This window comes from Balaenoptera borealis, assembly GCF_965194805.1.
Source record: "Balaenoptera borealis genome assembly, chromosome: 20".
NCBI classification, from domain to species: Eukaryota; Metazoa; Chordata; class Mammalia; order Artiodactyla; family Balaenopteridae; genus Balaenoptera; species Balaenoptera borealis.
This window is the reverse complement of record NC_138879.1, coordinates 45,570,068-45,593,428: the sequence shown is the minus strand read 5'-3', so window position 1 is coordinate 45,593,428 and position 23,361 is coordinate 45,570,068. Positions and strand designations below refer to the sequence as shown.

Below are 23,361 nucleotides of genomic sequence, written 5' to 3'. Positions count from 1 at the left end.
TCCCAGCAGTCTCTTTCCTTTGCAGGAGACGAGAGAATATGAAGTCTCCATCTAGGTGGGGCAGCCTGGGGAAGCCGGCTCAGCCCTGCATCACAGCCCAGCAGCAGGGCTCCCAGCTTCCTGCTGTCCCTCCACCTCCTGTACATACCACCTGGGAAGAGATGCCACCAATCCCTCAAGAATTTGTGCTCTTCCCACCTGCAATGCCCACCAGGGCCTATTTTCTTGGTACCACTGCCCACTTAGGGCCCCTCCTTGGGTCCAAGTCAGGGGCATCTTCCTCTAGGCAGAACACAGCTGGGGCACAGGCATCAAGAACCAGCATTCTCCTGACTCTCTTTCGTGCCCTGGACCTCCAGCCTGGAATTCACAGGCAGAGCGGGAGCACCTCTCTCCATGTGACCACCATCCAGCCCTGGCATGTAGCACCCTGCAGCAGGGTTAACTTGACAGTGGCGGAAACTGTGCCAGGGTGCTCCTCACGGGGCCATCACCAGTGGCCAAAACTGCTCTCAACAGTGACCTCTGGGTAGTCCTGACATGCTGACATCAGCCCCCTCGGCGGGGTGGGGGTCTCTAGTCTTTCTCTAAGGCCCCGGGAATGATCAGTTCTGCCTTCTGTCACTTCCTGGGGGAGGCAATAATTCTAAGGGATCCTAAGGGGTTTAGGGACTCTACCCCAAGCTCAGGTTGGGCTTCCCTAGGCCACACCACTCATGCTCCACACCAAAGCAGGACACCCCGCTGCTCCCCTGGCAGCCCTGCACCCTGAAGAGAGGGAGACCTTCCCCTGATGTCAGCCTGGCTGTTAAAAACATCCTCTTTCCCACTAGCCCCTCCTCCAACCCCAGCCCCCTGTCAGCCTTCCCTCCTGGCCACTGCGTTTTGGGATAAGGGGAGTGGGCAGGTATATTCTGGAGAGGAGCAGAGGTCCAAGGGTCCAGGAATTTGGCATGGAATAGGGGGTCAGAGCGTCCCAGGGAGAGGCCCAGAAGCTGGCTGCAGGCCACTTTGTACATGTAATGTATTATATGGCGTCTGGGCTCCAGCCAGAGAACAATCTTCTATTTCTGTTGTTTCCTTATTAAAATGGTGTTTTTGAAAAAAACCAAGCAATGGCCTGGTGGATGGTACTTTCTTGGAGGGAAGGAAGGTGGAAGATAAATGGGATGTGGACTTTAGGACCAGAAGGCATGCTGGACCTACCAACTGATCATCTCCAGATTTTATCAAAACCCAGTCATGGGAATTCCCTGGCGGTCCAGTGGTTGGGGCACAGCACTTTCAATGTGGTGGCCTGGGTTCAATCCCTGCAGGGAACTAAGATCCCGCAAGCTGCGCAGCACAGCCAAAAAAAATACAACAACAACAACAGAAAAAAAGTCACATGCCAGTGCTTCAGGACTACTGTCCCAACAAGGTCAGTGCAACAGATGGCATGTGAAATGAGAGGTCCCAATTGCTGGTGCCACAGGGGTATGGGAGCCCAGGAACCCAAATGCTCATCAATCCCAATGCTTCATTTCCTCCTCTTTGCTAGGTCCAGAACTGCAGGCTGGCACATTCCCAAGCCTGTCCTCTAAGCCACTGTATTGCTGAAAAAGCCCAGGAAGCCTGACGCCTCTCTTCTTTCGCTTCCTTCCAGCTAGCAAGGCTTAGGAAATTGGAATAGGAATCAGAGACTGAACCCCTGAACATGAGGCTCTAGTCTGTCTTGTCCTCAGAGAACATCCAGACTGTCAGGCACAGAGGCAATGCAGCATAGGGGCCTGGCTCCTATTTTAACAAAAGCTGTATCCATGGACTCCAGAAAGAGGTGACTGAAGTGGATGTGCTTAAGTTTGCCATGTTTGGTCCCTCCCAGCCTCTATGCCCCTTCCCCATGGCCCCCAGCACCTCCTGAGATGTGTTTAGCCAGCCTTGGTCCCCATTATACATCCATGCTTAGAGGTATGCTCTGCATGGCTGCTCTCCGGAGTAAGAGCAAGAGGGAGGCAACAGGGAGTTAAGGGCACTCAGAAGCCAGATGACACAAAATCTCTGATGGAAATAGTAGCAGCAACCAGAACTTCTACAGTCATCCAGCGGGGATGTCTTGACCACTCATGGCTGCCCACCTCCTGGTTCTACCACAAGCCACCTTGAAGGATGGAGAGGCTCCAGTCTATGCAGGATGCAGTGCCTAAATTAGCCACAAGAGGTCACTTCCGAAGGCATCTGTAACCCACCTGCTCTCTCTCAATCCCCCTGGAACAGCCAGGGCTGGAGCTCTCCAAGGTGGCACCAACTACTGGCCCCACTGGGCTGACCTCATCCTCCAAGTTCTGAGAGGAAGGTTTGTGGAGTGATTAGTTCCCCTGGCACTTGTCAACAGAGCCAAGTATTATTTCCCTCTTTAGCCCATTAATGCCTATTCTGTTCTCAACAGCAATGATGGTGTTGATCAGAGCAAAGCCTGGCTCTTTGGACATGTGCCAATGGCTTACTTTTCTGCCCCATAATACCTTCAGGCTGACACAGCAACACAGCTGGGCCCTGAGCAGTAGGAAGGACGCCAGTGGGAGAGGGCACATGATGTATCCATTTCTGAGGGTCTGTGGCATGAAATACAGCCTAAGAAGAGATGAGGTCCGGCCACTTCCATACTTCTAGCTCAGCCCTCCTCTCTCTGAGGGCCACATCTCTGGCCCATAGCCACTAAGATTTCTTGTTTGCTGAGGCTGGTAGAGGGCAGAGAGGGCCGATCTACATGATATACTCCCCTGCTTGATCAATAAGGCCCAGGACTTTATCGTTCTTCCCAGGCAACAACAGGATCATTAGGAAAGTCAGAAAAACGGAAACCTAAGACCACACATCGACATCCCCACCCTATCCAATCATCCTCCTTACTCTCCCCAAAAAAGCAGCAACTCGTCACAGGCAGTTAGACAGTATCCTAGCCTGGGAATCAAGAAAGCTGTTTGATTCCTGTTTCATTCACTGCTCTTCTTTGTGCATCTGGAAGTGAGGAGATTAATAGAGATGGTTTTTAAGCCCTTTCCAGTTTTAGGCTTCTGAGAATGCTAAGTACACCTTAACATCAAAAGTGAGCCAGGACACAGCTACCTGGTAACAACGCCAACTAAACGCCTAGTGTCAGGCACAATGATGCCACTCCCTTCTCCACCGCTTCATCTACATTCAGGCAGAGATAACTGGCAGTCTCTGAAGATGGTACCAAGGGCAGGGGCGGGCGCCGTGGAGAGCGTGAAGCCCCGCCCAGAATTCGAGGTGCGGCGTTTCAGAATACAAATCCCAGCATGCAGCACGGCAGCTCTGAAAAGTATCTCTTTCCGGCAGGCAAATCACTCTTCCCCGAGTCCATGCTACCGTCCACAGCATCGCATGCACACGGAACTACGGCCCCCATAACCCACCAGCGCCACCGCGATTCTTGCTCCCAGGATGCAATGCGCTCCCGTTCGCCCTTTGGACCCTTTGCGCATTGCAAACTGGGAGTTGAAGTCCACTGTAGGCAGGTAGCTGGGCGTTGTCCGCTTTACAAACTCTTCGCTTTTGGCTTTCTCTTGGAAAGCAATTCTCAGGGACAGTGATCAAGAGAGGGTAGTAACGGGCAGGTTGACCTCTCCTTTCATTACCACGAAAGGCAGGAATGCTCAGGCTAAAATTTACTGCTGGGAGCGGGAGGGAAGAGGGAACAGCAGCCATCCAACCCGACACCAAAAGCATCGTTTTCCGTCGCGATGGCTTTTCTTTTCTCTTTACCAATATGGCGCCTGGTCCAGCCACACCTGACGCTGGAACCAAAAAGTCCAGTACAACATCCCTAGGAGTACTTGCTGTCACCGACAGCCTACCAGCTCTAGCCAACACTACACTTTGCTCCTTTCTGTTCATGCCTGAGGACTCCAAGGACATGGTAGTTTATATCCCACTACCAAAATGGCGAAAGGAGAAGCATTCTCGTTAGGGCCTTCAGCTGACAATACGCCTGCGCGGAGCCGGCCGTGTTGCTGTGGGGCGGGAGGGGAGCATCCTCAACACGCCTGCGCGGGAACAGAGTAGTCTTGGTCTATACTCAAACACCAATGGATGAAGAATCCCCATGTTCCTGCGGCTGCGCTATGACCCTGAGGCGCTCTCCCAGGCGCCTGCGCGAGACCTCAAGTCCCGCCCTTTTCTCTCAGTACGCTGGCGCAGGGCAGAAAGGCGGGGCTTCGGCTCTCCAGACGAATGCCAGCGCGGCTGCGCGCTGGGGGGTACCCCCTCACTGCGGCTGCGCGGGAGCCCGGCCGCCGGCTGTCACTGCGGTTGCGCGCGGCGAGCGGCGATCCCGGGGCGCCTGCGCGGGTGGCTTTGCGGGCGCTCGCGGTAAGTTTGCGCCAAGTGCGCGGCAGCCGGGACGCAGACGGCGGCGGCGGCGAGAGGCGGAGCCCGGGGACCACCCCCCATCACCCTCCCCGCAGTCACCTCACGTACCACAACCTCACCTAACCTCTCACCCCCACTCCGATCCCCCCAACCCCGGGATGGCAGCGCCCGCCAGCTTTCCCGGCCGGACCAGCGGTCGCCAGCACCGGCTTTAGCCTGTGGGACTAGGCCCCGCCGAGGCCTGACCCCCGGAGCCGGGACCCACCGTGCAGCCAGACGCCGGGCCGGGGCTGAGGGGCCGCTCCCCCCTCACGGCCCGTGGGGAGGACGCTGCCGTCCCGGGGACTGGGGGCCGGGGGGTGGGGGGGAGCCAGGGCGAGGAAGTCGGGACCCGTGTTTGGAAAAAAGAAGGGGGGCCGGGGTCAGGAGCACCCCCTCCCCCCGTTTCCCCCCTCCCCCCGGGGTTGGGGGGGCCGGAGCAGAGAGCGCCCAGCCCGGGAGGTGGATGAATGTGGGAGAAAATGGAGACCAAGACGATCGTGTACGACTTGGACACGTCGGGGGGGCTGATGGAGGTAAGAGTGGCCCTCCTCATCCCCTTCCCCCAGCGCCGGGAGGGAACCTCCGCCCTCCGCCCCACAAAGCCGGCCCTGAGTTCGCAGCGCAAGAGGGCCGGGGGGGGGTGGGCTCTTCCTCACCCAGACTCTCCCTCCCATCTTTGCAACTCGGGGGGCTACGCTTAGCCGCCGAGGACGTTTGCAGCAGTTTCACCTACCCGCCGCCCTCGATTCGCTCTCCCGAGGCGCCAACCCACTCCATCTCGTTGCACCGGCGGGCCTCCCCACCCCCTTCTTGTCGGCCCCTTTGTGCTTCCCCCAGCACGTCCGGGTACTGGGCTTCAGGCCTCTCCCGAGCCTGGCTTTGGAGTCCCCCACTGTCCATACAAGGAAGTGGCGAGAAGGGAACCGCGCACCCTCTCCCCATCCCCCTACTCTGATCCTCCCCATTTGGAAGAAGCCGTTCTCGTTGTTGTGCTGCAGGAACGCGGTTAGGTTGGGCTCCCCCTGGTTCCGGGGGCTGAGAGGTTCTGGGAGCAGGCTGGATGGGAGGAAGAAGGACAAAAGGGGGGAGAGGGGTGGGTGACGGAGAAGCCGCGCCGGGGGGGCGACGGACCGCCCGGGACCTCCGAGTGTGCACACACGCCATTTGTATGTGTGTGCAGCAAATCCAAGCTCTGCTGGCTCCCCCCAAGACGGACGAGGCAGAAAAGCGGAGTCGGAAGCCTGAGAAGGAGCCCCGGCGAAGCGGCAGGGCCACCAACCACGACAGCTGCGATAGCTGCAAAGAAGGTGGGGATCTCCTGTGCTGTGACCACTGCCCGGCCGCCTTCCATCTCCAGTGCTGGTAAGGTCTGGGGACCCCTCCGGAGCCCCTTGGCGGACCCTTCTCGGAACATTCCTTCACCCGGCCTACCCGTGGCTGCCGAAATAACGGGCGATTGCAGCCGCTAGCTTTCTGCAGCCGCTGGGGCCAGCGCCTCCCCGCCCCCAGGTGCTGCCCGGATCCGGCCGTTTGGGGGGGGAGGAGCAGCAGTGGGTCCGGACCCCGAGGTGGGGGTTGGGAGGGGTGAGGAGAGCCCCATCTGGGATTGGAAGTCACTGAGGAGCCGGGACGGAGCCGGTGGGGCACGGCCGACGGTGGCGGGGAGGAAGGGGAGGAGCTCCGGGCCCTGCGCCGCTCGGCTCCCCGCGCGCCCGCCGCCCTCGGGCTCCTGCCTGGCTGAGCTGTCCTCGCGGTGGGTGCGCGGAGCCCTCGGCGGCCGGAGCTGCCCTGGTCCAGACCCGCGGGACCCGGCGCCCGGGCGCTCCCGGCTGTGGAAGAAATCATGGAGGGTGTCTCTCGAGTCCGCCTCTTCTCTCTGCCTCTCTGTTTACAATATGGCGACCTGCCTTTAAATTATATTTTTATTCTCAGCGCCATTTTGGCTGCATATATGATTTGCAAACGTCTCCCGGGGAACGGTGGGGGTTGCCTCGGGGTCCTTTCTGCGGAAGCTCCTCGGGGGCCGGGGCTGGGATCTTGCCGCTTTAGTCCCCTTTCTCTGCCGCCGCTTGCCCCCTGTTGCCTGTCGGAGCTGCCTCCCTCTTCCCTCCCCGCCCCGCGCTGCCGCCTCTTGGGAAATCGGACCGGGTTAGACAATTAAAATTGCCATTGGGCGCCGATTTCACTTCTCCGCTCGGGATCGGCGAACCCTTCGCTGCAGAATTCTTTGCTGCCGGGGTTAGGATTGTGTGTGGTGGCTCCGCGAGGGCATTTTTAAGGACCGGAGAGCTGGAAAGCTGTGCGCTTTCCGCCCGCCCCCGCCCCACGCTTACTGAACGCGAGGGGAGGGGAGAGACCGAAGAGGGAGGGAGGGACCAGGGTTGGTCGCCCGCTGCTTGATCCTCCTCTGCAGCTCAGCCCAGAACAGTCCGGCCAAGAAGAGTTTAAACTCCAGGTTCTGCCTGGAGAAATCACCTCTGCCCTCCACAAAAATCCCACATCTGCGCCGGGACCCCGATTGCATCTTGTTCTGATGGGTCTTGTTCTGTTCAGCAACAGTTGACTGAGGCAGACGTTTATGAGAGGAGATGGCTGGAGAGAGAGGGAAGGAGAGGGGCTGTTCTGTTTGTTCCCACCCGTTTTTGATGTTGCCTCTTTTAGCTCTCTGTTTTTAAAAAAAAAAAAAAAAAGTGGTTTTCCTTAAGCTCTCTACACAGTTCCATTAACATTCCGTTTCTCGGTTGGTGGAATAGTGCCCATTGTATATTTGTACTAATTGCAGGTTTTGGAACACTTATTAGACAGATGACTGAGACTGGGCAAATTAAGTCTGTGGTCAGGAGTTTTGTAGGAAGCTCCCATTACCATTCCCAAGATTCCTTTGCCCAGGAGAGCACCCCATCTTGGCTTGTAATGTTGCAGAGACAAAAATGATTATCCTGGAGGAAGCTTTGCCAATGGCTTTAAAATTTTTATTGTGAAGTGACTAATACCAGCAGTAAGGGTCTGTGGTTTTTAACCTTTGCTTCCTGTTGGTATAAGGTGTAATCCACCTGGAAAAAAAAATCTCCTGTCAAGTTTCCTGTGCTGTTCTTGAGCACAGAAGAGATTTGTACCTGGATGTGTTGTGTTGCTCACCAGTTATTCCCTGTTGCTTATGTTTTTCTTATTGTGCTTGTTTGATACATACTAAGACTGAATTGTAGACTTTTTGATTTAAAATGTGGATTAATGTTTTACCTGTAGAATGAAGTTACTGTTAACCAAGAATGGTGATTCCCATACTGAGTGAGAATTTTGTAAGCTCTTTATTATTGTTTGTTTAATAAAGCTGAAATTGTTTATTAGAAACTTCAGGCATAGAAAAAGTGTGCTGTTTTGCCTGAGATTGGGCTTTCAAACTATAAAACCTAACCCCTGAATCTTTGAATTTGATGAGTTCAAGTCTTGTCAAATTTTAACAATTAACAGTTCTACTTTAGCTGGTAGGAGAGAGGGAGGGGCTTCTAGCTGTTAGTGAGATTCAGACTGTGCATTTCACTGACTACTTTTTTTTTAAGACCATGAATGGGAACTGGTAATCAGAGCTTTGAGAATCCTAGTAAATGAGGCAGAGCTTGTTTCACATCTCCAGTTCCCTCTTTGAAGATGCCAGTACTGAATGTACCATTGACTTATTTGAGTAGTTACATATATCACAAAACGTTGCAGATATTGATACAAAGGCAGGAACCCTTCTTTCAAGTGAGGCTTACCCCACTTTCCTGCCTCCTACCCCACACTCTTTCTAGCCCAAGTGAAATATTTCATTAACCATCTCAACCCGAGTAGTTAGGTCAAGCACTTAACGGTGTCAGAAAATTTTGATTCCTGGGTGTGCTCATGGTAATTTGTCCCGTTATTGTTTATTTGTGTCATGTGGGAGTGAGGTTAGGAGGTGTGACTATATTTTCTCTTGCTTCCCTTTTTAACTAAGACTGGATTATTTAGATAAGCATAGTAATGATAATTTTCCTTATGTACAGAATGTTCAAAAGTGAAGATGGCGTTTTGCAAACCCTGTAGGTCATAATTGCAATGCTGCTGTGGGTCTCCATTCAAAATTCTGTGAGACAAGGCCTCTTTCAGTCTCTGGTGGCCTTTCCAGCTTGCCTCCCAGTGAACAGCATCTAGTAAAATGCTCCCGAAGTGATTCTAGGCCAGCTTTACCTCTTGGGCTTAGTGACATGGCCATAACCACAGGGGATTTTTCCTAAGGTAATCTACTGGAGGAAATGACTGGTCACATAAGCTGTATTAATTGTCTTGTCTTATCTCAGGGGCCAGGGCTCTGTATGAGAAACAGTCCTTTCTTCCCAGTTAGACTGGGAGCCCTCTTTCTGGGTTTTCTCTGATGAGCTTCTGGGTGAGGGAATGAATTGTCCTGTGCTCAGTACCATGAACTCACTGAAGAATTAAACTTGAGCTGATGTCTTCATATTTGTTTAAGTGATAGTGTAATCATTTTATCCAAGTTTAACTGGTTTATCAATTATTCAGAGTGGGGTTAGGGGTTACTAAACCTGCTCCTAGAGAATTAGGAAGAGATGTTTTTAAGTGTTCCCTGGGGAACCTGACCTTTATCATAATTGTTGTGCCATAAGTTGAGCTTTCCGAAAATACTGATCTTCATGGACTGGTCTCTAAAAATTGGCCTTAAAAAAAAAAAAAAAAATTTAGACTAACTGGTGGAGCTCTGGTTGCCGCAGACCCATCTTTCTGTTTGAGATGGATAGGATTGTTCTCACTGATAAAGTGAATACCATAGGCATCAGTAATGAGGCTGACTGGAACCTGGATGGTTTCCTCTGATTGCATTTTGCTCCAAACAGTCTGAGCGACCAGAACTGTCTGGTTGAGAAGTGCATCTACCTCAGCAGACCTCAGCATGGTCGCTTCCCGTCAGACAGATTTCTGTAGCATTTGCCTCCGCATGTTATATTTGGAATTGTTGGCCGGCTTTCCTCTCTCTGGTGTTGGCAGCATGATCCAGAATGAGGTTTTCGAAGAATGAGAGTAAAAAGGTCTCTGTGCACAGGCAAAACGAAGCTCAGCTTGGAGTTTTGCATATTTAATTTTCAGTGAGTCATAACAAGAAAGGTTTCACACACACAGTAGAAAACTGCCTTGCAGAAAATCTATACTGTTTGAACTTTTAAGGAGGTGATTTTTCTGATTTTGTTGTGTTTAGCTCGTCATTAGAATAGTATCAGGCAAGTGGTGAATTAAAATACATTTGTTTTAACATTATCTTATACATCTTTTGTTTCTGACATTCCAAGTGCTTGGAAGCCTGGCACTGAAGAACTGGAGGTGACAGCATCTGGACTCCCTCCCTTCACTCTGCCCCCTCAATAGTAAAATAACTCAACAATAAACAAACCTAATTTGGTTTTGTGTGTATTTTATTTATTTTTGCATTTGCTGTGTTGTGTTGGAATCTGGGTGTGTAGTATTGTTTTTAAATGGTCCACTCAAACAGGAAGGGTCTAGTAACATTTAACTTTAACTCAATTTCACATGCATGCTTCGTCAAATTAATGTGGGGCTCCGGGGCCAATTTTTATGAAATGAGTGCTTTAGTTCAAAGATAAGGGATAATCGCTGTTTAAAAATATAAGACTAATACTTGGTATGAGTTGTTTACTCACAAAAGTTTGTGACCCAGATGGCTTTGGTTGAGAAAGGAAGCGTCAGAAATATTAAAACCGGAAAGAGAGGTAATACTTCTCAGAGGTAACAGTTTTTGTGTAATTTAAGGCAAGTACTTAGTGGTACTGTTGTAGGAAATTTTTCGTTTCAGGCTTGTCCCAAAATTAATTACCATACTCAGTGAAAGGTAGGATGCAGTTATAATCTCATCAATCTCCTGCTGTTCCTTAAGGCTCTCAAAGTACTTTACAGATGGGCTCCACTAGTACATTAGGGCTGTTTGGGGCCTTTGTAAATGAGTTGTGTTGTTTTTTACATGTTTAAATGTGTAAAAGCCATATTTAGGTACAGCCTTCATTTTAATCTGGAGATGAGATTCATGTTGGTCTTTTTAAAATTCTTAATCAAGTATGTTTCCAAGAGAATTTTTTTAAAGCCAAATCATAAAGACAAATAAATTACCTGATTTGAACTGAAAAGGAATTCAAATTGTCACTACTGTGTGTTGAATGAAACACTTTTTTATTAAGCTCTGAGTGAAAGTACAAGTGTTACTCAAAAGGGCTCAGTGAGTTTTCCAGGTTCATCCTTCTAGGATTTGTTGGTGCTTCATTCCTTTTTATGGCTGAATACTATTCTGTGTATGGCTATACCATATTTTTCTAGTCCATTCATCAGTTGATGGATATTTGGGTTGTTTCTTCTTTTTGCTGTTGTGAATAATCATGCTATGAATACTTGTGTGCAAGTTTTTGTGTGGATATCTGTTTTCATTTCTCTTAGGTATATACCCAGGAGTGAAATCACTGGGTCATATGGTAACTCTTACATTTAACCTATGAAGAACTGCCAGACTATTTTCCAAAGTGGCTGCATCATTTTACATTCCCACCAGCAGTGCACGAGCATTCCAATTTCTCCACATCCTTTCCAATACTTGCTATTACCTGCCTTCTTGATTAAAGCCATCCTATGGCTATGAAGTGCTATCTCATTGTGGTTTTGATTTGCATTTGCCTGATGGCTAACGATACTGAACATCTTTTCATGTGCTTCTTGGCCATTTGTATATTTTCTTGGAGAAATGTCTATTCAGATCCTTTGTCCAGTTTTTATCAGCTTATTTGGTTTTTTATTATTGAGTTGTAAAAGTTCTTTATATATTCTAGATACAAGTCCCTTGTCAGATATATGATTTGCAAGTATTTTCTCCCATTCTGTGGGTTGTCTTTTCACTTCCCCTATCTTTTTATTTTTTAATTTTTAGTCTTACCTAGAAAAAGATGGTTGATTTAACCACACTTGAATGTCTATATCTATATTGTCTATGTAATGACAATAAGTAAAGGATTTCTTCTGTGAACTCAGTCAAGATGGTGTATCTCAGTGGAGGGAACCTTATGATGATTTGGTGTGTTGCTATTTCAGCTTTTCTGGGTGACTCCTCTTAGCAAAGAAGTCTAAGGCTGGAAGTTACCCTAGAGGCAGTATAAAAAATCCACCACCTGCCCTAAGGCAGGATGCCCACCTGGCTCCCACCAGCCACAATAGAAAATTTCTGTGTATAGGCACTTCTCATACTTGGAGGCCCCTGGTTCCTGGTTTAAGGAGGAAGATTTTAATCACTTCAGGTTGATTGGTAACTGCTTGGGGTGGAAATAACTACAGATCAGTTAATGAGCTTTTGATCCCGGTGAACAAGAACAAAAAGTTGTTCGAACAGTGCAGTGAACTCACCTATTTATACATGTCTTTATGTAAGCCCAGATAGCAGTAAATAGCGAGGCGGCATGCAGAGAATATTTGCTTGAAGGTTTTATATAGCTTATAAAAAGAAACCGTCTACTTTGATGCTCCCTAGAAATGCAGGTGTCCTGCTTCTTAACAGAAATGGGTATATTTTTTCTTCTACAAGTGATAGGGCGATAGAAAATAGATGAAGCTGAATGTTGTTTGCTTTGAGTTGTAAGTAGAGTACTGAAATCCATCTCTGAACTTTCTTGTCCCACCCCCAGTGCATACACAACAGTTCCTTGGGTGTGTAGTTAAGCAGACCAATCTGGTGGAAAATTCTGGTTGAGGTTATGATGGCATTTACTATGATAATGCAGCACAGGCTCCTGGAAATGCATTCTTGTTTTCTGGGGGTTTTTTGTTTGTTTGTTTTTGTTTTTTATTTTTGTCTGCGCTGGGTGTTCATTGCGGCGCGCAGGCTCTTCGTTGTGGGCTCAGTAGTTGCAGCCTGAGGGCTTAGTTGCCACGTGGCATGTGGGATCCCAGTTCCCCGACCAGGGATTGAACCCATGTCCCCTGCATTGGAAGACGGATTCTCAACCACTGGACCACCAAGGAAGTCCCTGCATTTTTGTTTTAAGGTGCCAGAGTTTTAAGTCACCAGAGCAGGGAAAAAAAAAAGTTTGTTTTCCCAACTCCACTTTGCTCTTCCTTTGACTTAAAGTCCCCAGGGAGTACAACATGGCCAGCTGCATTGCCATTCATGAGTGACACTTATAAGAGCACCTCTGCATAATGCTAGCCTCCCAAGAGAGAGGACAGGAGTACAGCTGTCCCCCTGCCAGTTTCCTGAAAGAGGAGGACATTGTATTCAGTGCAAGTCCTAGACCAGATTTCAGAAAGGCACTTTGGTGTTGCAGATTTGTCACCATGCCCAGGACGCATGCACAGGTCGCTAGCTGACTGCTTTTCCCATGACTCAACAACAGTTAAGAAGAATAAGAAGGTGACTCTTTTTTCTGCCTGCCACTTACAGATATCAAAATCCTCATCCTTTAAGCCTTTAATTATTTCTAAATCTAGTTTCAGCAAATAAGAATAAAGATGAAGTTTTGTGTGGGAGGCAAAAGACACTGAGGGGTATAATGGGCACTGACAAAAGAAGAAACCGTTGATTGGACCCATCAGCAAAAAGGAACTTGGCTGTTACATACAGCTGTTGCTGAATTCACAATAAGCAAATTCCAAGTACACCTTGCAGATTGATGAAATTTTCTAAGAAAAACTTGACTTGCTCATTCAAAGAACTACTTTCCCTTTTGCAATCCTGTACTAAATGCTCATTAAACTACTTGAAAGCCAGAGACTGACCCATTTCCTCTGCTCATTGCTGCGTAATACTTAGTGGTATTACAAATGAGAGACGTGCGAAGATAAACACTGGTTGGGGAACAGAAATGATGTCTGGGTTCTTCGAAGTGGATGGTACCTTTGTTAACACAAACACATGGTGACTCTTCCTTTCTCCCTAATTACGTTTGCTTTTCTGTATGTTAGTAGCTTTGGTGTTTAATCTTCGCCCTTCCCCTGTTTTCTGACAAATTGTGCAGGGTATCTCCCAGGAAATGTTTCCCGGTCTTGAAAGGACAAAAGACTTAGTAACAGCAGGGCGGGGGAGGCAGGTGGCGGGGACTCAATGCCTGAACCTAGCGTTAGTCTTTCCCACTGATTTGGGCTCTGCGTGAGGCTCTTTTTGAAATAAGCTCAAGTGAGCAGGAGAGGACTCTCTGTGGCGTTTGAGTTTGACTGTAGCCCAAAGACATCACTTTACCTCCAAGCCAGGCAGGGGTGGGGGAACTCTCAGAATTACTAGCAAGGTTGAATTCTAGAGTGGAAACCTGTTTGTGGCAGCACAAGCACATTTATAGTCTTTTATCCAGCTGTGATCCTCAGAGGGTTGTTGGATATTTTTTCCTCCTGTCTGCATTTGTACAAAGAGCAGAAAAGCTAATGAAATGCATGGAACTTCGAGTGAGTTTAGAAAAGTCTCTGCATTACGAAACTGGGCAATGTGGAGCTACTCCTGTTCTTTCCACCAGCCATGGGCTCCTGTGATGAGCTGTGAGCTTTTTAATTCCCATGTTCACTGAACCCTCAGGTAGAGTTCTACTGATTCATGTTTTTTTTGTTTGTTTGTTTGTTTGTTTGGCTGCGTTGGGTCTTCCTTGCTGTGCACGGGCTTTCTCTAGTTGCGGCGAGCAGGGGCTACTCTTCGTTGTGGTGCACAGGCTTCTCATTGCAGTGGCTTCTCTTGCTGCAGAGCATGGGATCTAGGTGCACGGGCTTCAGTAGTTGCAACACGTGGGCTCAGTAGTTGTGGCTCGTGGGCACACGGGCTTAGTTGCTCTGCGGCATGTGGGATCTTCCCGGACCAGGGCTCGAACCCATGTCCCCTGCATTGGCAGGCGGATTCTTAACCACTGCGCCACCAGGGAAGTCCCTCTACTGATTCTTGGTTTTCACAAAGCTCTGGAAACATTAGAGGGAAACTCTGTGGTGAACTTTTTCCATTAACAATCATCAATTATTGGTCAAAATACATTGTGAAAATTATACTACATAAATCTCATTAAATGTGTTTAAACCTGTAACTTTTCATAGTTCTATACGTGGGTTGGCTATATTTAACTTTCCTTGATCTTGCTTGCCATTTTTCTGAAAGAATGTCTTAAATGTAGGGAGAACTATGTCACTAATTTTGACCTTCATTGAGAAACATTGTTTTGCTTTATTATCTTCGTTTTGCTTTATCCCTCCTTGGTAGTCCTCTTGGTTTTGCCTGGCGTAGATGACACTTAGCCATTCTAACTCAAAGCAGTTCCGACGCCTGATTCCATGATATCAGACATCTTTGACTTCAGGCTGCAGTTTGTGGTGTTGTAGGATGCTGTATAGTAAGAAGAGTGTCTGCAGGTTATTTAAGTTACAGGAAAGAGCTCATGTGCAAGGCTTGTATGCTTGCTGTATACAAGCTTTCCACACATCTTACCATTTGTGTGCACACATTCAGGCCCTTAGGGTGATTGTTCTTTGGTTAGGGACCATCTGAGAGAAAAGTGGGCCGAAGGGAAAAATCATGGCACTCTGTCTCTGACAAGTATGTTCAACTCCTAAATAGGTCACCAGGGGTATAACTGGAAGGCTTCAGAAGCCCAAGTCAGCACTTAGCTGTGGCATCAAACCACGACAGCACAGTTTGACAGCGTGCCCAGGAGATTACTTCAGTCATGCAGGGTGGGGAGCTTTGAGGTTTCTGAGTAGTTTGGGGAGGGGCGAGGGTAAGGGTAAAAGAAGAGGGGAATAAGTCCTGTGCTGTTTTGGCCCAAATAGTAGCATTATTCTTTAATTTTTTTAAATTTTTGTTTGTGTTGGGTCTTCATTGCTGCACATGGGCTTTCTCTAGTTGCAGCGAGCGGGGGCTGCTCTTCTTTGCGGTACGCGGGCTTCTCATTGTGGTGGCTTCTCTTGTTGTGGAGCATGGGCTCTAGGCACGCGGGCTTCAGTAGTTGTGGCGCACAGGCTTAGTTGCTCCACGGCATGTGGGATCTTTCTGGGCCAGGGCTTGAATCCGTGTCCCGTGCACTGGCAGGCGGATTCTTTTTTTTTTTTTTTCTTTTTTTTAAATTTAATTTATTTATTTTTGGCTGTGTTGGGTCTTTGTTGCTGTGCACGGGCTTTCTCTAGTGGCGGCGGGGGGGGCTACTCTTGGTTACAGTGCACGGGCTTCTCATTGCATTGGCTTCTCTTGTTGCGGAGCACAGACTCCAGGCGCACAGGCTTCAGTAGTTGTGGCATGTGGGCTCAGTAGTTGTGGCTCGCAGGCTCAGTAGCTGTGATGCACGGGCTTAGTTGCTCCGCGACATGTAGGATCCTCCCGGACCAGGGCTCAAACCCGTGTCCCCTGCATTGGCAGGCAGATTCTCAACCACTGCGTGGCAGGAGGATTCTTAACCACTGTGCCACCAGGGAAGTCCCAGTAGCATTATTCTTCTTCCGTCGTTTTTTTTTGGAAGACCCTGTCAGAGGAGAGTAAATGAAGCAGAAATCCTCCTTAGGGAAAAGCAGCTGAGCCTTGGGTAAAAACCCGCTCTCTGCATTTAGTTGGATTTCAAATAGATATTCTCCCTAAGATGTTACTGTTTTTAGTTTTCCCAGCCTTTATAGAATTTTAGGTCCAATATCTAAGATGTGAACTGGTCCAGGTTCCCTGAGCTGTGTCTGCAAGAAGAGTGTAGCCTATTTCCTTATTCTTGATAGTCCACTAAAATTTGACCATGGAACAGTACCCAGTTTTCCATATCTTTGAGACTCTTATGGAATACACAATTAAAAGTGTTGGTTCTTTCCAATGGAATATTCCCTGGGAGTATTAGAAAGTGACTGTTGGGGATGTATGTATATGTATAGCTGATTCACTTTGTTATACAGCAGAAACTAACACAACATTGTACAGCAATTATACTCCAATAAAGATGTTAAAAAAATTTTTTTTAAATAAATAAGTAAAATTCTTTGTTGCCAAAAAAAAAAAAGAAAGTGACTGTTGAGGCCAGAATATTGACTCTTTTCTAAAATAGGTGGGCTCCAGCATCCATCATAAGGTGAATGAATGAAGCCCATTTTTTAAATGTTTGCAGCCAGCTCATTTTCCATTGTAGAGAAGCCAGGATTGCAAGAATAGGCAAACCAGTGGTAGATCAGGTCCTATGGCACCAGGCTTGGCTTGTAGAGAAGTTAGCAGAGGCAAACACCTGTTATAACTGTTGGTGTTCTACCCTCCCTCCTTCTTTCCCTGCACTTCTTATAACCCTCTTCTCCAGGTGTCCTTCACTGGGAGGATGCCCCAAGCCAGCTCTACATAGAAGGAAATAAAATTTGGGGGCACAGTCAGCTAGCTTGAAAGGATTATATGCCTGTGGAAGTGACGCAACTAGCTAAGTTTCTCAATAGGGCGTTTGTAATGGCCTGGCACTTCATTGGCCTCCTTGTTAACACAGCTACTAAGACTCTGCATGAAAAAACCAGCAGCCCTTGTACTTTTTATGTACTTTGTGGCATTAGCTGTATTTGAGTCAGTAGCTGGGATAAAGGAGAGTAAGAAATTAAGGTTCAGGGACCCCCATGAACTTTCTCTCTGCTTTCATCTCTCCAGTATCCTTCAATATGACCCTCTTCTCTGCCTTTGAAAGGTAGGCCATCCATGAAGGGAAAAGCTGATACCCACACAAGTGTCCAGAGAAAGCTTACTATTTCTGCTGGCATTTAAGTTTCATTAAATTTTGTTCCCTCAAAACACAGATCATTAAATTTGGGAATTATTAATATAGCTTTTAATTTAAGTTTTAAAAGATATTGTTAAATTAAACTTTACCCATCACCTCTTAGCTTTTCCAGGACAGAAGCTGATTTCAATTTATAAAAGGCTTGTTTTCTGTGCTGATAGGTGCCTTTATAGATCCAGATGGCTGCTAGGAGGCTGGGACATGGTTGTAGTCCTGTCAGCGATCACCCTCGCTCCCCTTTTGACTGGTACCAACACGTTTCCTGAGCGGGCCGAGAGCAGCAGGGCCAGTCTGAGAGAGAGGAGGCCTGTTCTGAGCATGTATTATCTTCTGCAGTTGGTCTTACACGATGCCGTGAAATATAGATGCAGGATTTTTATCTGGTAGTGGACCTCACATGGATGGATGAGACCCATGAACTGTGAAATTAAAAATCAAAACTGCTCAGTGCCGTTGTTTGCTTGCTGAATACCCCACCACCACCAAAAAGGGGGGGAGAAGGGACATACAGATGACGCGGGGCAGCGGCAGCGGAATCTTTCTTAGTCTGATATTTTATTTCAACTGAAATGACGGTTTATGTAGCTAGAGAGTTTCTGATTCTTGGAGAATGATGGGTTCTGACAGGAGGGACCCTAACCAGGGTCATTTGACTGACCTCTTTTAGAAGAGAACCTGAGTGGAAGGCTGTTGTTGGTATTTTGTGTGCAGACATGCTGTTTGCACAGTGTTCCTGTTAAGTGTTTGTGTTAAGTAGAATATTTTTGTCAGTCCAGGAAGAGAAAATGGAGTGTGTTCTTTCTTAAGTATTTTTCATCCACTTGCTTCCTCTTGTCCTAAGACATACACCAAAGCTTATAATTTGGTTAAGTGATATTTTCATGTCTCTCCGGCTCCCTTTGGCTCAAGTTTTAAAATGTCAGTGTTGCTTGGCTGGATGGACAGTTGCAAGCCATACATCAGTAAAAACATATTAAAAAAAAAAAGTCCACAGCCCAACGCCATTTTTATCTGCATGTTGTAATGTAAAAAACAGGTCTCTGAAATAAAAGGCAGTCTTTTCTGCTTCTCTGTCTCCCTTCACCTCTCCCCTCCTCCCTTTGTTCTCTTGTTCCCCTCCCCCTTCTCTCTTCCAGTTCCATATTGAAAAACTGCTTGTGCTGGGTGGATAATTAACGCAGAGCTATGGAGCAACAGGTCCCACTGGTGGCGACTAAATCTGAAGTAAATGTTAATGTCGTGCAGGTTCACATATATTAACAGGCGAGGGAGATGAGTGAGGTTAGACTCCGATCAACCACACTGGTATATGACTTGAAATAGATCCTCTTAATCAGAGAGCCAAGAACCATGACAACTACCAACATCTTCCACCTGCAGTGGTGAGCTGCAGCCTCATTAGTGAATGAAAGAGGCATTCTAAATTAAAACTGGGCTCTGTCCTTGGGCTGTAAGTTGGGATCATCTGGCTCTGGGCTTTGAATCTTTGACACGGAGAGGTCTGTCAGTGCAGGCATTACAGTTAGCTGAGGGGTGTATGTTTGTGGTTTTCTCTTCGATGACTCCAGAAATAGACCAATCTAGACACCCTCTTCAGCAACAGAGATGCATCATTTGTATTTGTTTATGGAAGTTCAGATGCTAGAGTCCCGCTGCAGAGGTTGGCTTTAGGAGTTTTAGTTTGAAAAAATTAACGTCTTTGTCCAGCTTTTTAATTGGTTTGTGTGCAGATGTTACTGTTAACAGTTTATAGGCCCTCTCAGGCCTCACAGAGAGCCACACCAAACTCTGAGACGCATACTCTTCAGTCGTACAATCTCTGAAGATTTAGAGCTCTATTGTTATGAAGTATTTTATAGCTAACAGTGTCTTCAAGATCAGGTAGTGGTTAAAATAAATAACAAGTTGGAGAGCAGTGAACAGTCACTTTCTGGCCAGGAATTGCAGGCCAGGGCTTTTTTTTTTTTTTTTTTTTTATGGCTGTGTTGGGTCTTCGTTTCTGCGTGAGGGCTTTCTCTAGTTGTGGCAAGCGGGGGCCACTCTTCATCGCGGTGCGCGGGCCTCTCACTATTGCGGCCTCTCTTGTTGCGGAGCACAGGCTCCAGACGTGCAGGCTCAGTAGTTGTGGCTCACGGGCCTAGTTGCTCCGCAGCACGTGGGATCTTCCCAGACCAGGGCTCGAACCCGCGTCCCCTGCAATGGCAGGCAGACTCTCAACCACTGCGCCACCAGGGAAGCCCCAGGCCAGGGCTTTTTAACAAACGATCTGGAAGGAAACATCCATAGCCATGAAGATGGGAAGATATTCTGCAAGAGCGCCATGCTCACAGGGCACTCTCTTCTCTGCCGTGGAGAAGGGTGCCTGTCTCGCAGCACCGCAGGCCATATTCTTTTGAAGTCAGAAAATAAAATAAAGGCCCTTGGCCTGTTGGCTAAAGAGCTACCAGTTTTCCAAGACAAGCCAGCTCACATAGAGAAAATGACTCGTCCAGGGCTCACCTTCCTTCCCAGGACGTAGACAGTTCTCAGAAGGAATCTAAAGGCTCAAGTAATATTGTATGCTAGGTGGACTTTAGTCTCTGTTCCCAGGGAAGTGTCTCCACTCCCAGAACCTTCCTTTCATCAGGTAGGTTTTCAAAATACAGAAATATACTTTCTTCTAAAACTATAGTCTCCTTGTGAACACCTCAAGATCCTTAACTTCACCATCTTTAAAGGATCACTGGCTTAATTACCATTAGCTGAATAGCAGTTGTTGAGATGTGGAAAGAGTAGGGGAGAGGCCACCGTCACCTTCAGGTACCAAAAGACCAAAGTTCTGAGGCTCTGTTTTGAGTCTGGCATCCATGAGCTGTTGAGTTTTATATAGGTCTGTATGGCAAGAATCAGTTTGTAGTTGATTATATGTGGTCTCATTACCAACTGTCCTTTTCACATTATGATCCCTGAGAGCAAGGACCATTTCTGAAATCTCACCACTTAGCACATTGCCTAGCATAACATAGTGTCCAATAAATGCTTGAGTGGATGACTCTGGTCCTCTCTCCCTAAAGGCCGTGTTTCTTGATGGGTTAGATCATAACTTGTTTGCTTTGTGTCCTTCCTCTAGCATGGTACCTCCAGTGTGGCATTGGTTAGTAAGCAGTGGGAACTCAATAAATATTGACTAAAGGAGAGGGGAATGCTCAACCCTGTGGTTGAGGAAGATACCGTGACGGATATTCCACTGTGTTCTCTAGAAATAAGAGAACTACCTAGAAATCAGATTGAGCTCAAGATTTGGAAGAACCAGGAAGCTGATTTTGGTTCTAATTCTGCTTTCTGACTCCATGGCTTTAGATAAGTCTGTTTAGAGATACCTGTATGATGGGAGTAAGAATTAATTTTCACAGTATGATGGTGAAGATCAAATAAGAGCATCTGTGAAAACACTTTGTGAACTGTAATAGACTAGATGTAAAATGAGATTATCACTCTGCTATTTCTAAGCTTTAGCGATTAGGAAGCATATTGATGTCTTTATAAGCAGCACTGGCTCATTAGTGTTTTCATGGTTTTTACTGCTAAGCAGCAGAAACTGATAATTTTAGCACTACCTGACTTTTAACTTTTAATGATTTCCTTTTGTAGAGGATGGCTCTCAGTACCCTGTCTTCACTGATATATGGGGATGAGAGGGAGCTGGAACAGAGCGATGTTTTTCTTGACAGGCATATCATGATTTAAAGATTCTGGCATGCATGTAATTGTTTTGAAGTTCATACTTAACTTATGAGAACATGGCGGGGAAGGAGCTTTAAGATGGGTGGATGAGGTGGGGAAGTCCTCAGGATGTGTATCTGAGTACCCCGAGGCTGCAGAATCTCCTTTCTCCCTGGAATCCTTTCTTGGTTGACAGTATTTCTCGTATGGAACAAAATTAGTCTGTTTGCAGAACAACATCTTCCAGAACTAGTTCCTGAGCTTATTACCCCAATGGCAGCCTGTCTTTCCTTGAGTCATTTCATGAATCCTTTTCCTCTAGATGTTTGAGTTGAAAAACTGCCTTCTAATTTTTGGCTGTGTTGAGTCTTTGTTGCTGTGCGGGTTTTCTCTAGTTGTGGCAGGCGGGGGGCTACTCTTCCTTGTGGTGCGCAGGCTTCTCATTGCGGGCTTCTTGTTGCAGAGCACGGGCTCTAGGTGCGCGGGCTTCAGTAGTTGTGGCACGCAGGCTCAGTAGTTGTGGCGCACGGGCTTAATTGCTCCGTGGCCTGTGGGGATCTTCCCGGACCAGGGCTCGAACCCACATCCCCGGCGTTGGCAGGCGGATTCTTAGCCACTGCGCCACCAGGGAAGTCCCACCATATTTTCAGATTTATTTCAAGATGCATGTTCTGTCTCTAAGAAAGCAGCAAAATCCCAACAAGGCCTCACTCTTTTAAATGTTCTGTGTTCATCCTGGAGACAACACTCTGACTTTGCTGTACGGCTCCCTAAACTCACAGCCTGAACTTTAGGGCAGACAAGAGGAGTCTGTGGCCATAATCTACAATTCTGAGAAATGTTTGTTCTTCAGTGTGGTATCTCTGAAAGTGATCCTTTAGAAACCAACCAGGAGCTACTTTTGAGAGCCTCTTAATACAGATTTTGAGCATTTTACCCCTGTGTTAAGAAAGAGAAATGATGAGGACATGGGGAGGGGGAAGGGTAAGCTGGGACAAAGTGAGAGAGTGGCATGTAGATATATACACTACCAAATGTAAAATAGATAGCTAGTGGGAAGCAGCCGCATAGCACAGGGAGATCAGCTCAGCACAGGGAGATCAGCTCGGTGCTTTGTGACCACCTAGAGGGGTGGGATAGGGAGGGTGGGAGGGAGGGAGATGCAAGAGGGAAGAGATATGGGGATATATGTATATGTATAGCTGATTCACTTTGTTATAAAGCAGAAAGTAACACACCATTGTAAAGCAATTATACTCCAATAAAGATGTTAAAAAAAAAAAAGAAAGAGAAATGAGAAATCAAATTGTTTAAAGAGGGTTTAAGTAGGTTATGGTATGAAGTTCAAGCTTGCAAGTATGGACTTTGATGTCTTCTTATTGAAAACATAAGTAATTTCATGTGTGATTTAACCACCAAAACAAATGTCTGTGCATCCACATTGCCTTGCCTCATGACTTGGGCGGAGGGGGTTACATTCACTTCTTAGAAGCGCATTCTTTTAGTGTTCCCCAGTTCTTTAAAGCTTTATTGAGTACCTCCTATGTGCCAGGCATAATGCAGAGTGTAGAGATACAAAGGTAAATGAGGCAGAGAAGGAGATTCGGGTATATAATATTTCACTATAGTATGGCACAGAAGTGCTATAGGGAATCAGGGGCTGTCAGAGGAGTCTTCCCGGAGATAGTGCCTGACTTGAGCTCCAAAAGATAAGGCGTTCACCAGGTGAAGGAGTTGGGGGGAGGCTCAGCTTTTGTGGTTGTGGGTAGCAGAGAATGAGAATGAGCAGAGAAAGGGTTGAGAAACAGTGTGGACTGTGTAGGGAGCCACCAGACTGACGGAGCTGGGGAAGGGACAGGGTTCTGGCCTGCAGTACTGAGGAGCTTGAACTGTATCCTGATGGGGTAAGGGCGATATTGAAGAGCTTTTTAATAAGGAGACTGATATGATCAGAATTGTGGCAGAATTATTCTGCCAGCAGGGTTGGAAATAGATTGAGGAAGGCAGGAAGGGTGGCCCGGGGGCCACTCACATCTTGGTAAAAGATCTAAGCCACTGCCACCTTGCCTCACCCTTCTGTGCTTTACATGTTTGGTGTAGGGTATCTTGGTACAAAACACAAAGTCAGTAGGCAGATGAAAAGAAATGATGAAAAACAGAATGAGAAATGACAGCCTTTTCAGGATTAGTTTTAATATGACAGCTGCTGAAGCATAGCAGAGTCTGTAGGCCTTTGCAAATTACATGCATGCATTTCATTAGTTTGGATATGGCCTATGCAGAAATATATTGGAGAGAACTAGGGAAAACTTTACAGGTGACATTCACTTGTGGTCCTCCAGGGCTTGAAGACCTGTCCCAGTAGGCCAATGTGCCTCCAGTTTTATGCTTCCTGGTAAGGATCCTCCTGAGATTCCACCAAGGAAACAGAGGATAGGAAGCAATGAGCTGTGAGGGCTTAGTGGACATCCTGACA

General features: G+C 47.4%; 2 protein-coding genes across 8 annotated transcripts in view; both read left to right on the top strand.

Annotated features, from left to right (window-relative positions):
- SEZ6 (seizure related 6 homolog) overlaps nt 1-1,112 on the top strand; it is a 98,064-nt gene extending 96,952 nt beyond the window's left edge. For 3 of the 4 annotated variants that reach the window (XM_082372695.1, XM_082372698.1, XM_082372697.1), the window contains one exon: nt 10-1,112. In XM_082372695.1, the coding sequence (XP_082228821.1) occupies nt 10-42 (33 nt within the window). In that variant the 3' untranslated portion in view covers nt 43-1,112. The remainder of the gene's footprint in view (nt 1-9) is intronic. The other variant, XM_082372696.1, reaches the window with a different exon arrangement.
- A 3,171-nt stretch (nt 1,113-4,283) lies between these two features.
- PHF12 (PHD finger protein 12) overlaps nt 4,284-23,361 on the top strand; it is a 40,152-nt gene continuing 21,074 nt past the window's right edge. Inside the window, exons 1-2 of one of the 4 annotated variants that reach the window (XR_014238568.1) lie at nt 4,284-4,949; nt 5,597-5,778. Coding sequence is in view for 3 of the 4 variants with exons in the window: in XM_082372688.1 (XP_082228814.1) it covers nt 5,477-5,778 (302 nt within the window). In the remaining variant the exon portion in view is untranslated. Of the gene's footprint in view, nt 4,950-5,350; nt 5,779-23,361 lie in introns of those variants that run through there. The other 3 variants (XM_082372690.1, XM_082372689.1, XM_082372688.1) reach the window with 3 other exon arrangements.